The 14,644-nt window shown below is 49.8% G+C and overlaps 1 protein-coding gene across 1 annotated transcript in view; it reads left to right on the forward strand.

Annotated features, from left to right (window-relative positions):
- Nucleotides 1-13,674: 13,674 nt before the first annotated feature.
- LOC139790676 (ankyrin repeat domain-containing protein 18A-like) overlaps nt 13,675-14,644 on the forward strand; it is a 126,416-nt gene continuing 125,446 nt past the window's right edge. Inside the window, exons 1-2 of the mRNA XM_071732547.1 lie at nt 13,675-14,170; nt 14,488-14,602. Of these exons, the coding sequence (XP_071588648.1) occupies nt 13,944-14,170; nt 14,488-14,602 (342 nt within the window). The 5' untranslated portion in view covers nt 13,675-13,943. The remainder of the gene's footprint in view (nt 14,171-14,487; nt 14,603-14,644) is intronic.

Consider the following 14,644-nt stretch of genomic DNA (forward strand, 5'->3'; position numbering starts at 1 on the left):
GCACACAGAAGAAATTGACAGTAACCTGACTGCTTGTGGTCGCTGAGATGCTCAGAGAGCTGAGAACGGAGAACTCAAACCCTGTTCTACACACTCAACGGGCTCTTTAGCAAAGCTTTTACACTGAAACAAAACAGAGCTTCTGTGGAGTCCAGTGAGCAAAGGCTGAGAGCAGCCCCAGCACAGGGACTTACCCGGCACTCCACCAGCCACTGCCAGGTCACAAAACCTTTCTGCACAGCCCCCAGACTCAGCTTTGCACCAGAAGCAGCTGGAAACTTTCCTCCTGCCTCCAAGCCAGCCTCGGTTGCACCTTGCATATTCAGTCCTGGAACTGGGAAGGCTCAAACCTCTCCTTCTCATCTGGAAAGACAAGGTGTTTTAATGAAGCTGTCACACACAGCTCTTTGCTTTCTTTGTTTTTTTAATCTTTTAGAGAAACCACTTAAAGAACCACTTGTGTGTCTCTTGCCTTATCTTGCAACATATGTAACACAGCACACAATTCAGCTCTTGGGCAGAGGAAAAAGAAAAGCAGAGAAAAAAAAGAGACACAAGTGCCAAGTGCTCTTCTGGAGGACTCGGACACAAGCACCGAAGATGCTGTTCAGGGTAACAAGCACACAGGAAAACTCCTGTGCCATGAAACATTCAGAATGTCAGGGCTGGATTCTCAGCCTCCAACGGGGCTCTGCCACGTCATACTGCTGCTGAATCACAGACTCACGGATGCTGGAAAGGGACCATTGGAGCCCACCTGGAATAACCTCCCCTCTCCAAAGAGTGCACAACACGACCACTGCACCGCAGAGCAGCCCGTGGGCCTTGCTCCTTTCAACATGGCTTTCCCAGCTGCTTCCTTAGGGGAGACTACGTCACACTGACAGGTTTTCTCTCACTTCCACCAGCACCCGGGATACCAAGTGTGAGGGAATGCTGCTTCAGTTTACCTTTAGCTCCAGGACCAGCTGCTCCCCTCTAGCCAAGGGCAGCCTGAGCTCCCTGCAGCCTGCCCAAAGTCCCAGGCCCCATCTCGCTGTGCTGGGGGCTGCTGCTCACCCCCTGCACAGAATCACAGCCTGGGGAAGGGGCTGTGAGCCCAGGCCTCTGCTCAGCAGGGGCATCTGAAGCCCTCTGGGGCTGTGCTCACACAGCTTGGCAACATCTCTGCCACAGCCTGCCTGGGAGCCTAACAGGGAAAAGGGCTTTCCTGATGCCCAGAGGGGACGTCCCGGGGGTCACTTCATACCCATCGCCTCTTGGCCTCTCGCTGCCCACCACTGGAAACAGCTCTGGACCCTCCCGTCAGGTGTTCAGAGAGCTTGGGATCCCCCCTGAGCTTTCTCTTTTCCAGAGGGTGCAGTCCCAGCTCTCTCAGCCTTCCCTCCTGGGACACACTCCCCTCCCTTCATCAACTGACTGCTCCTCTGAGGGACTTGCTGCCGTGTGTCCCTGGCTGGCTGGCACTGAGGAGCCCAGAACTGGACACAATGCTCCCCTCACCCGTCCCCAGGAGAGGGCAAGGATCACCTCCCTCCACCTGCTGGCAGTTCTGTTTGTAAAGACAGCCCAGGAGACCAGATTCCTTCTTGGAACCTAGGACACACTGCTGGCTCATGAGCAGCTTGGTGCCCACCAGGACCCCTCCCAGCCTGTGCTGAAGGTACAGAGAGGATCCAAGGCTGTGGCATTAGATACAGATTATTTAAGCTGGCAGACTGCAGGGCATGAAGAAGCAGTCGTGGAGGGGCTGAGACAACTGAAAAGCTATTAGACAACATTTTCTGTCAAAAATGATAGAAATGAGGGACAGGCATCAAGGACAATGTTGACGTTCAGCAAAAAAAGCAAAACAATTACCAAATGGGCCACTGAGACATTTCACTTCACTGCTTGATAGGAGCTGGAAATACATCAAGAGTAAATTCACTGAAGTGATTTTTTTTCTTGGTGGTGATTTTACCAGCTGAATCAGACACAGAAATGCACTCAACAGGCAGCTGAAAGAAACTCGACCCCCAAGTTACCTACAAGTAGGACTGCGTAGGGATACCAGATTTAGAATAAACTAGGTTTAATATCAAACAATGTCTTTCTTCCAGTAACAAAAGAGAGGATTTTGGTGCCTTGTAACAGGCGCTGGGGCCACAGAGAGAGCACGTTATCCTACTGGAGATTTTCCTCTCAGAATTACAGGATGTTGGGACACCTGAAACATCACAGGTGTGCGTGGCAAAGCTACTGGCTGCCTTTTCCTCATGAAAATAGGGACAGAAGAGGGAAAAAAAAATTCCAGCGCAGTCCACCTCCAACCACCAACCAACCAACACAGGTATTCTTACCTCTAAAACTCCTGCTCCACAATGACAGGCAGCTTCTTCCCGTGACACTCCACTCCTCCTCAAAGCCAGGGACTGCAGGAAGGCTCAGCCAGGGCTGATCTCCTCCCCCCGGGAACAGCTCCCTGAGCTGACACACAACCCCATCTCCATGCTGGCAGGAATGGGTGCCTGAGGGCTCCCTGTGGCAGGGCCGACTCAAGAGGGAGCTCCACGGCTCTTCCCAGCACCCGATGGATGTGGATTCTGAGGAGCAGGTGGCAGCTGGTGGGAAAGGAGCAGAGGGGAACAGCAGCCCAGCAAGGAGCAGGAGGAAAGGGGGATGGGCTGCTGGGCTGCCTGACTTTCTATAGGGTGTGGGCAGGAGAGGGGAGGGAATAGTGACCCCTCAGGGCCACAGACCCTCCTTAACTTCTCCAACTCAAACTTCTTTATTTCCTCCACTCCAATTGTTTTAGGTACCTTTTCTCCACTCAGTGGGAACCTCACCAGACCACCATCACCTCTCCAATAGGATGGACAGAGGCTCAGCAACTGCGTCTGCCAGCTCCTCAGGACCCGTGCGTGGACCCCGTGAGGTCCCATAAACTTGTGCACCTGCAGGTTCTTTAGATGATCACAAACCTCTTCTTCTCCCCCAGTGGGGGCTCCTTGGTTGTCCCAGGCCCTGCTTTCCCCTGCTGTGGCCTCTGCAATGAGGCAATGAGCACTTCCCAGAGGAGACTGAGGCAAACAAGTCGTGGAAAACCTCAGCATTCTCACTATCCTCTGGAGCTAGGTCTGACATTTCCTTCAGGAGAGGGCCTCCATTTTCCTGGCTTCTCCTTTTATTCCCACCTAGGTACCTCTCAAGCTTTTCTTATTGCTCTTTCCATCCCTGGCAAGATTCAATTCTACCTGGGATGGATGTGGCTCTCCTGCCCTGCTCCCCAGCTGCTCCGACCACCTCTCTACGCACCTCACCCAGGGAACCTGCCCTTGCTTCCCTCCCCCCTCTGCATGCTTCCTCCTTCAGTTTGAGGGCTTTTAGGAGCTGCTGGCTCATCCCCGCCACCCTCCTGGAGTTTTCCCCGGCTGCGGGATGGGGAGAGTGGGGAAACCGCAGCTGCCAGCATGGCCCGGGAACCAAGATGGCCGCCGGGCAGCCCCCTGCTTGCCCCGGGACTACAGCTCCCAGCATGCCCCAGGACTACAGCTCCCAGCATGCCCCGGGGCGCTCCTCCTCTCCTGCTGCCTGAGCCCGCCCGACCCCGGGGCTGCCCCGGCCCAGCTGGGAGGGGGAGCAGGAGAAAGGGGATCTGGGCAGGGAGAGAAGGCAGGAAAAAGAGTGGTGAGGAGCGGGAAAGAGATGGAGGGGAAGGGGGCAAAGAGGGAGGGAAGGAGAGAGAGGAGAAGGGTGGGAAGGAGGAGAGAGGGGGGATGGAGAGAGAGTGGGCCAGGGGCCTGAGAGAGACAGAAAAGGCCCCAGGAGAGGGGAGTGACAGAGGGGTGGGAGAGGGAGCAGGAGAGAGGGGAAAGGGCGAGGGGAGAGGAAGGGAGAGGGGAGGGAGAGGCAGGAAAGGGGAGAGGCTGCAGGAGAGAGAGGGACAATAAGGCCAGGAGAGGAGAGGGAGAGAAAGAGGTGGAGAGAGAGAGAGAGAGAAACAGCAATGGCTCTGAGACCAAGCAGGGAGGAATTGGGAAGTGTTGAGAGGGAGACAGCCAGTGAAAGCCCAAACTTGTGATGGGCAAAGGAGAGAGAGGGAGGGATGAAGAGCTGGGGCCAGGGAGCTGGGCAGAGCCCCAGAAGAGCAGTGATGAGCAGCTGGGCCAGGCCCCAGCAGCCTGGGCTTCCCCCTGGGGTCTCCATCTCTGCTGTCTGCCAGCACTGGGGGCACCCCAAATGTCCTGCCTGCTCCCCACAGCCCTCCTGAGCCCTGGGGACAGCTGGGCTGTGGTGTCCATGTCCCAGGGCTGATTTGGGGGTGTCAGGGCTCTCCTGGGGCACTCTGGGACTGAATGGGAGCAATATCTCTGAGTGCCTCAGCCTTTCAGCCCTGGCAGTTGCAGCCAGGCACTTTTTGGATGCTGGTGGTGTGTTGGTGGCTCTGTTCAGCTCCCACTCCAAAGCTGTGATCACTGAGATCCGGGGCCACCTTGAAGGCCCTGGCAGAGATCTCCAGGGAGTTTGTATTCCATTTTTTGGTATCTTTGGGCTACAATCTGCTGGGGCAATGGGATGCTGGGGTTCCAGGTGCTGGGGGTATGGGGTTGCAAGGTTGTGCTATGCCAGAGCTTAGGTGAGCATGTTCTTGTTCCTGACAGAGTCTGGGTTTGTTGGCCTGGGTTCCTGGGATGAACTTATTTTTTCCTTGTGTTCTGAATGGTCTTTTCTTGTGCAGGATGAAAGGTTGTTTTCATTTTTAGGGTTTGATTAGGGACCCTTGGTTTGTGTACCTGGTTTCTTCAGGTTGATTTTTTTTGTTGTTGTGCTGGATTGTGTTGTGTTTTCTGTCTTGAAACCATTTCTGGTCTGACACCTCTATAGCAGGTAGGGCAGTGTGACTGATGGTGTGGTCTTGCGTATTTCTAGGGAGTCAGTGGACATGTGTGGCTGGAGCCTTCTGCATCACTTACCCTTTGATTTCTTGAGGGTAAATCTTGCAATGTTTTTGCTGAGGTGCAAAAATGAAATAGGAGAGCAGATCTTCCTCACTCACTCACACACACACACACCCCCACACACCCCTTCCCCCATCTGAAGATGAACAGCCCAAATCTCTGGGGCTGTGTTCTTTTATTAAACGTGTGTCAGACATCCAGCCCCAGGGGACTTGTGTGCAGAGAATGGCTGCATGGGCCTGGGGCTTGACCATCATCACCTGGAAGGGTGACCCATCAACACCCCACCCTTGATGCCCCATCAATGCCTCCATACTGGTAAAAAACCTAAAGCTGCTACCAGTGCAAGAGGAGTTTCTACTGGGAATGAGATCTTATCCAACATAACTGGAACCATCTCAGTGATCACAAAAATCACAGAATTGTCACAGTTGGAGAAGCTCTCTAAGATCACTGAAGCATCACCCCCCCCCTCCCCACTATTCTGCCCCCCCCCCTCTCCCCCCCCCCCCCACTTGTACTGGGAGGTGATGGGAGGGGGGTGGTTATCCCAGTACTGCCCAAACTGGGGGTGAGCAGACCAAGGTAGGGGGAGAGGGTCATGGATTCAAGAGGGGACCCCAGCTTATCCCAGGGGCAGGGGGATGGAATTGGGAACCCCCCAACTCATCTGGAGGGTGGAGGAGCTGTGATTTGGTCTCCCCCTACCTCATCCTGGGGGAACGAAACTCGTCCTGGGGTTTGGGGGCTGCAGTGGAGGAGACTCAACCCCATCCCTGGAAACCCCAACTGATCCTGGGGGCTGGGGGCTCTGACTGGGGACATCAAAAATATCCTGGTGGTGTTGGGCTGCAATTGGCAACCCACAAACCATCCTGGGGGCCAGGGGACATGATGGCTGACCCCCAAATCATTCCAGGTGATCTAAATTACCCTGGAGTGTGGACTCCCAAAATATTTCAAGAGAGCCCAACTCATCCCGGGGCGGAGGCTGCAATGGGGAACACCACCCAATCCTGCTGAAGCCCAGCTCATCCCCCATGTGGGTGTGATGGGTGCCCCCCCAGCTCACCCTGAGGAGTGTGCAGCATGGCTGTGGACTCCACAACATCCTAGAGGTGGCCAGTCCTTTCTCACCATTTTAGGTCTAAAAGTCTCACTTGTGATTCAGGAAATGCAGCTTGCTTTGTGGAACAGCACCCTGCTCCCCTTTCTGTGCAGAAATGGGGATTAAGTCAAAGATCTGGACTCTGTGTGTGCTTGTGGCACACCAGGGAATGGACCCACTTTGGGGACAACACTGTGACAGCATCAGAAACTGCAGGAGATTTATTAAAGAAAGGGAGTGCTGTCAGTAAGGCAGAGTAGTGCACAGATTCCCCCAAATCTGTGAAGAAAATGAAATTCAGTTTCTTAGCTCAGTTTGAAGGTAGCTTTTACAAGCCTGTGACTGCTGTCAGTATTGCCAGGTAGACATGAGTGGTTTCAGCAGGGGAGGGAATGCAAGCCATTGCTTGTGTCATTTCTCCATGGATCTGCCTAATATATTTGTGGTTTTAAACAATGTTCTCTTCTTCTAGACCAGTCCCTGGTCACTGTCCTGGAGAGTGTACTTTTGAAAAAGATGAGTGTGTGTTTACCCAGAAGAGGAGAGGACCCAGGGATGGAGGGGTCCAACTCCCACTTCTTACACCAGACCCAAAGGAGACAGCACTGCTGGGGTAGGTGAGTTAAACTCCAGGCTGAACTTTCAGAAGGGAGACTGCCAGTTACCCAGCAGTACTTTGGAATGATAGGCTAGACCCAGGAGAGTTTGTACTGTTCTGTTCAGAACAGTTCTTACTCAGCTGGAGTGAACACTCATTACTATGATTACTCTGCACAACTGTTGCAGTCTCACAAGTATAACAGTCTACATCATAAAAATCTTTCTGAAAATTGTTTCAGTCGTAATTTTTAAAATAATGAGCATGTCCAGCATAATGAGGATGCTGAGAGAATGCATTCTACTTTGCTCATACTTGCTTGTGTATCTTTGTAGGGCTCCCATGAATACAGAGGCATCCAACATGGGCTGTGGACAGAGAGCACCCCTTGTTTCAAAATCACCAAGAGGAACCTCTGGAAAACAGTGCTTGACATTTTTCTACCCCAGGTATGGAGCTGGGGCTGGGTTATGAAGTGTTGATCTACAAAAGGAAGGTGATGGTGAAGAGATTCCTTTGTGGAGGAGGAGAGGGGAAGGAAGGATCTCATGGCCATGGGCATTGATGGAATTAGGAAAGTGAGAGGAACTAGAAGGTAAGAAAAACAAGCAAAAAGCATCCAAAATGGAATAGTGAACTGAAGTATATGCTAGAATCCAAGTTTGGGGTCGTATAAAAAAATGTAAATTGTTCAGATGTAGATAGCTTGGAATGGAGACCTGAAGAAACTGAAGTAACATCATTTCTTACAGATGAAGGAAGGGAAGGAATTAATGAAGGCATGTAAAGGCTGCAAGTATGAAAATAGTTCATTAATTCAATTTTTCTTTTTTTTTTGTCACATATTTAAGTACTGTTTCCCCACCATTTTTGGTAGTTTTTTCTTTAGATCACTTGTGTCCTTTTCCCTCAGGTGTCTAAAGCCCTGTCTGGATGTGACATCAACACTAAGCTGTGATAGACCAGCTGCTTCCTGCAGCGTGGCCTTTCTGAGGTGGCACCAAAGGCAAGGGGAGATGCAAAGCCAGAGCTCTGCCTTTGCTTTCAGCAGTGCCATCATTTCAGTGTTGCCAGAGACAAAGCCTGCCTCAGTTTCTCTGTCAGAGAGGAAGCTGAAATTCCTATTGACAAGTTCAGTTGCTACTGACACAGCACTGGGCATGAAACTGCACTTCCTCTTAGAAGCCTGAAAATTAATGTGTTAGAAATACCACATGCTGAATGTGTCTGAGAATTTCTCTAAAAGTGTAGAGCCACTGATCTTTGATTTAAATGGAAGTTGGATTGTTTTGGACTGTTCTACTGTTCTTTTAATTTGATACTGGCAAGAGGTCCTGTGTTGACATTAGAGTGGGAGGCTGGTATTGTTGAGTTTTTAGGTTTTGCTCTTGCTGTGTTGGATATTCTGGTTGGATGATAGTGAAATATTGCAGTAGATTTTTGAAGCACTGGATCTGGGCACCTAAATGATTGTAAATATTCTCTGGTTGTGGCTCAGACTTGAGTAAATGTAAATATGGAAAGTGACTGCATGGCAGCACTGTGTGTTGGTGTTTCTGTTCCTTTCCGTGTCTGTATATTTCTGTTCTACCAGGACTGGCTTTTCTATTTGTACAGATATTTGATCTCTTTCCTTTGTCTTGCCTTTGTTACCCAAATTGAGGAGAAGTTCTTCCTCTCTGCTATCTATTGATAGTGATTTCTAAAGTTTTGTAGGGTGAATTTGGTCAGAAATTGTTAACCAGCGGAGGAAATTCCAGTGCTCTTTGTTGATGGGGAAGAGAAGTGTCTTCCTTGATTTTTAGTTCATACACGTCCAAAATAAATCTTAGTTTTAATTGTAATTTTTCAATAAAATACGCAATGAGAATAACTCTGTTTCATAAATAGATATTGACATGTGGTGTATTTAGCTTTTGATTCCATTCAAGGTCCAGATGATTCAGGTGTAGTCATTACAACCCAGTTTTGAAGTAGTGCTCTTGGCCTGGCTTTGATCAGAGGTTTGCTTGCAGATGTCACTGGACTGAAGAAGTTGCCTAAGATGGAGCTGAAGCAGTTCCTGCCCGTCTAGGAAAGACAGCAATATGGGCCAAGAGCAGTGCTCCTTTTTTTCCTTGCAGACACAACTGGCTTAACTTAAGCTGTGCCTAGCCAGTTCCACTTGCTCTCCAGCTCTCCTTTTTTTTAGAATGTTTTTTTTTGTTTCTCACAGATTGTCTCTTTTGCTAAATTGAATTTATTAATTGAGGTTTGTTGTGCATGTCATAAATCATGGTTGCCAATCTCAAAAATGTTGGCGTTTGAAGAGACTGAGCTTTTAAACAAATGTAAAAGAGTCTAGAATCAAGGACAGGGGATTAATAGGAAGGAAAATGGGTCTTTCTGAAAGCTCCTTGGGGACTGTAGTTTCATTTAGTGTTGAATGATCAGTCAGCTTAAATTACTAAAAAGAGTTCAAGCCGGTGTGGATTGTATCACACTGCAGCCATACGTTGTTTGCTTTGTTTTCAAACTTTACAAAATTCATGAAGTGCAGATACAGAGCGTAGGAAAAGTGACGTGTAGTATTTGTGGAGGATGCAGGAAATTTTTGTAAGGTTTTTTCCCCGCAGTTTTTCAGATAACAAAGCCTCATGTGGGTGTATAAAGAACTTGATGTCCTTGTATCTGGAAGAACACCTGGATTCAGGGCATGTAGCTTCAGTGCCTTCAAAGCTCTGTGCTCAGTGCCCAGCGGGCTCTGGGAGCAGCAGTTGGAGTAGAATGGATGGGTTGGGTGCTCAGGAGGTTGGGCTGTAGTCTCGGTGCTGCTAGGACTGGAGCTGGGCTGTTGCTGAGTGGTGCAGGTTCTTCCTGCTACACATGCATTAGCCTGGCTTAGTTAACAAGAACAGAGAGTTCCTTCCTTAGGAGAGATGCAGGCCTGGTGTAGTTAACGTGGGTGGATAGTGACTGATCTCTAGGGTAAGATGGTGGCAGATACTGAACTCTGGAGGCTGGTTGGACACTGGTGGCAGGCAACTAAGTTAAGAATCTTGTCTCCTGTCAGCCTTCCCTAAGCCTGAGACCATTGCTGTTAGTGAAGTGTTTCTTAAGTGAATTTAGAGAGACTTCCTCACACCTTACTCTTTCACTACTGTCTTCTAGAGAGTTTGTATTGCTGAGTATATTAAATACTTCTGGTGGGAGCACTCAGGCAGAAGAAATTTAACTGTTTGGCCACTGAAGCTGTGGGAACACCAGGGTGTTTTGACACAGGTGTGAAATTCTGAAATGCAGTACAGAATCAGTAGTGTGTACCAGAAAAGAGAAGTCGCTTGCCTGTGGATAATCTCATGTTGAAATCAAGGGTCATCAACATCACTGGTTTACTGGGTGGAAGGTAGTTGAACTACAGGCGGCATGGAAATTTCAGATTGTGATCTTCATTGTACAAGACTTGCTGTTTTGTGGCTTGTTAAATCCTTCTGATAGATCTCTTGATGCTCTTCTCTGCTGCAAAATAGCAACCTCTCTCTAAAAAGAGTTGTGCACTCTTGCAAGGGTATATTTCACAGAGTCACACAATCATCCGGGTTGGAAAGGATCTCTGAGATCATCAGGTCCAACCCTTGATCCACTACCACTGTGGGTACCAGACCATGGCACTGAGTGCCACATCCAGCCTTTGTTTTAAAAACCTTCAGGGACAGAGAATCCACCCCCTCCCTGGACAGCCCATTCCAATGTCTGATCACCCTCTCTGTAAATAATTTTTTCCTAATGTCCAACCTAAACCTCCCCTGGCAGAGCTTAAGTTCATCCCCTGTTGTCTTACTGGCAGCTACTTGGGAGAAGAGCCTGACCCCCAGAGCAGCCCTGGTGTGTCAGCTCTTAAATGGCAGAAATCTCCATGTGGGTGTTTGTTTTTGGTGACTTTGGAACGAACACCATTACAGACGTTCCTTTTTGTTGTGCTGGCTGAAGCCTGTGCGTTGTTTAAAGAAAAAAAAAAAAAAAACCACCTCTTTTTTAGAAAGGAAAAGGGAAAAGCTTTTTCTTGGCTTGCTGGCTATAGTTCTAAAGGGTTGCCTTTGTTATCAGAACTCGTTTGATTGCTTGGCCAGGGAGGTTTGAGAAAATAATTTTCCTGAAGAGGGCCCAATGTAGCACAAAAGAAAGTAACTGTCCTTTCACTGTTAGGAAATCTAGGAATAAATTAAGTTATCTGGGCACAGCAGGACTATTATTTTCTTGTTTCTTTCTTAAAAACCCCTGAGGATTTGGTGTAACTAAGAAAATCTATCAAAGTTCTGTGCTTTGAGTGTGAAGAGCATGTAGATTCTGAAAAAAACCCCACGGCAATATCATCCCATTGTGATAAATGGCTGAGTCTCTGGTAGTAGCAAATGAGACTTAGTTTTATTTCAGCGAATAAAGGCAAAGCAAACAACGCTGGGTGCGTGGGGAGTCTCCACATTAAATTAAATTAAAATTAAAAGTTTAATCTTTTGGTTTATATTCCAACCTTTAATACATATTCATAACTATTCTAATACATATTCATGACTGTTCTAGGAATAGGCCGGATTATGTTTATTAGTTCTTGGGAGAGGCAGGCCTTCAAAGGCACATGCTCACTTTATCTCTGAGGGTCTTTTTGACCCCCGTCTGGTGGTCGTTGGATGAAGTCAGTGTCTGCCTCAGTTTCCCCTCTTGTTACCCTTTGATTCCACACATGAGCTCCTTCGCCCTTACCTGTGCAACACTCTGCAGTCAGCAGCAAAACCAGCTTAGGTTAGCACAACAGGATGTACGTTGGAGCCTTTTTTAGGGTACAGGAACTGTGCATGTCTTGTTTCCTGTTCCCCTAAGCCTTGTGGTTATACAAGGAAAGGTTACATCTCATTCCCCTGCTTCAACATTGTGCCTTATCCACACGAATCTATGTGTTTCATATTTCACACTCCGAAGAGGAAAGTGGATTATTTTATAAATATTCACAGTTGTTAAAATGTTCCTAAAGAGTTGATAATAATGTTGCCTCAAAATGATATGAATCCAGGCTGGTTTTAATTGTGCTATGAGGTGACGTGAGAAATTTTGAATTAAGAAGCCAAGAGAGCAACCGAGGGGTCAAATGTTTGTGGGTTTTGGTGCAAAAGGAAAATAGTAACCTGATTGGTGGTGGTGCTGTGGGTAGGGTTCCATGTGAGGGTTAGGGCCAGCAAAAGTTTTCCTAACCGGGCTTTAAATCGGAAGCTTGGGGCAGCTTCTCCCTGCTGCGATTTATTTTTTTTTTTTTTCCCACCCCACATTCTTCCTAGCAATTAGCCCCCCCCCCGCCCCCCAGCCTTCCAGGAGCTACATCAGGAAGCTTCCTGGACCTCAGAATTTCAGAATTTCCTTCCCACCCTTGCCCTGCTCGGGCTCCCAGCTCTGGTGCCTTCAAAAGCAGAAGCTTTGAGCATTTCGTAGGTACTTTCTGAAGGCAGAGCTTGACTGTGCTGCTGCTGTTGAAGAGGCTGAGTGTGTATCTGGGGGCTGTGTTTCCAAGAAGAGAGGGATAGGTAAAAAAGTCTGAAAAATTGGGGGTCGCTTTTTTGGGGGTTTTTGGGGGGGGGGTTGATTTTTTTTGTTTATTTGTCAGGCACGTGAGCCGGGAGCCTGAGAAGGTCATGGGTGGGAGGAAATTCCGAGGTCTGGGTAAATTTCTGAGGTGTCTCCTGGAAGCTGGGGGAGGAAAATTGCCAGGAAGAATTTGTAGAAAAAAATAGAAATAAAAAAGATATTATCAGGAGCAGATCTAGATGCCTGGTCAGGAACAAGGAGCAGGGAGGGGTTAGGGTTAGGGTGTGATGTTCTCAGGTGGGTTCCAGCTGAGGCTACTTCATCCCAGGTGGGGACAGTCCAGGAGAGGAGGGTTTTTTTTCCCAGGGGATTGTGGGAAAGAGGTGGGGAAGGAAATCCCACAGCAGCTCCAGGAGGGACAGGGGATCAGAGCCAGCATGGGGTGAGGAAAGGCAGGTCCTGTCTGACCAACCTGAGCTCCTTTTATCATCAGGGGAAGGCTGTGGATGGAGTCTGCCTGGACTTGAGGAAAGCCTTGGACACCGTTCCCAGAGCATTCTCCTGGAAAAGCTGTCAGCCCAGGGCTCAGACAGGAGCACTCTGTGCTGGGGTAGGAACTTCTGGAAGCCCCCAGAGAGTGGTGCTGAACAGTGCTGATCCAATTGATGTCCCCCAGGGATCAGTGCCGGGCCCAGTGCTGTTGAGTTCACCACTAGCAAATTCTCAGATGACCCCAAGATGGGGCTGAATTTTGGGGGACTTCAGCAGGGAACTGTAAGATGATTTTCTGTGTAGCTGGGTGTGGCACATGTAGCATGGTGAGGGTTAACCTTTTCCCCAGAGTTGTCCTGCCAAGGAGGACAGAATTCCTGGTAAGCCAGGAGAATTCTAGATGTCCATTTCCCTCTAGTTCTGGGTTAGACTTGTCTAGGGAAACAACCTGTACTTGTACAATGGCAGTGGAACTTTTGCAGTGAGCTCTGTGCAGTCAGAGGAAGCTAGTTAGCCATTTAAAGATGTGGTGAGAGACAAGAAGTGATTGTGAAAAGATGGGAAAAGCTGGTGACAGCTCTCAGCACAGTATTTGATACCAAAAGCCACCACACACCAATAAAAAGAGTGCAACTGCGTATCCCTGAGAATCCCCAGTACAGCCAGCTGGGCACCAGCCACAAAAGAAGGGTGATTTTTTTACCCTCTCTAGCTGCTCCTTTTAGTTGGTTATAAAAAAGCCTCTCCTCAGGGGGAGAGTTTTCCACTTTGCATGACTCATAGAGGTGAGGGAGAGTTTCTCAGCTTCTCTCAGATACTTAAGGGACCATTGTCACCTGTAGTGGCAATGAATGAATGCTGAGGCTTAAACCAATGCAAGGTTTAAGGATTAAACCTTTTCCTTTCCTTCAGCCCTCCCCCTTCCCCCTGTGAATTGGTTCGGCCCCTTCCCCTCCCCCCCCCCCACCCCCTGCAACTGGTTCGGCCGCACCCCCCGTTGCCCCTGGCAACTGCCGTTAGGGGCGACTCTGCCGTTGTGGCTCCTGTGCTGAGCTGCGCTGGGCTGTGTCTCTCCGGCTGCTCCTGGTCCTTGCCGTTGGTTTGCTCCTTTCTCCCGCCTCGTCCCTGCCTTTCCCCTTGTATCCACCTCATCCCCGTCTGTCTCCTCCCTCCCCTGTCCCTGTTTTTGCCCTTCCCTTGTACTTTACCCCCACCCTTCCGGCTCTGCCGTGTGCCTCCTGCTGCTCCCGGGATGGGGCTCTTCAGGAGGAAGCGTCACCGTCGCTACAGGACTGTGCTGCCCAGTTACAATCCTGTGTGGCCCCGTGGTGCTGCCGCCAGCACCAGCGGCCCTCAGATTGAGGAGAAAGATCTGAACAGGCTTCACCACGCTGCCGCCCACGGCCACCTGTCCTGGCTGAGGTTCTGGCACTCGTGGATCAAGATTTGGGGCATCGACTGCCACGACAGGGAGAATCGGTGAGGGGCTGTGGGCCGCTGCTGGGACACCTCGGGTGGCGTGCGGGAGCATCCCCCCTGCAGGGTTTGTGTGGGATCCCCTTGGAGCTGATTGCTTGCAAAGCAAGATGTGCCCTGTCAGCCGGGAGGGGGAACTTGAGAGCTTTCCAGTGCTGGGAGCTGCTGGGTGGGCGCCAGTGCTCCTGGAGGTGCTGGGCTGCCACTTGGCCCTGATCTTCCTGCAGGGTTCTCAGGTATCCCCAGGTCTCTCCTGCCCCGGGCTGGGTGGTGCCACAGCTTTGGTTCTTTGGTGTTAAGCTCACATGTTTAATTCTCAGGACACCTCTCCATCTGGCGTGTGCCAACGGCCACACAGAGGTTGCCAGATTCCTTGTAAAGCACGGCAGCCAGTTGGATGCTGTTGATAATTTTGGGAGAACACCCCTGATGAAGGTGAGTGGGAGAAGTTCTGCTCTTGGAAGAGGGGCTTATTGA

This window comes from Heliangelus exortis, unplaced genomic scaffold (assembly GCF_036169615.1).
Source record: "Heliangelus exortis unplaced genomic scaffold, bHelExo1.hap1 Scaffold_131, whole genome shotgun sequence".
Taxonomy (NCBI): Eukaryota; Metazoa; Chordata; class Aves; order Apodiformes; family Trochilidae; genus Heliangelus; species Heliangelus exortis.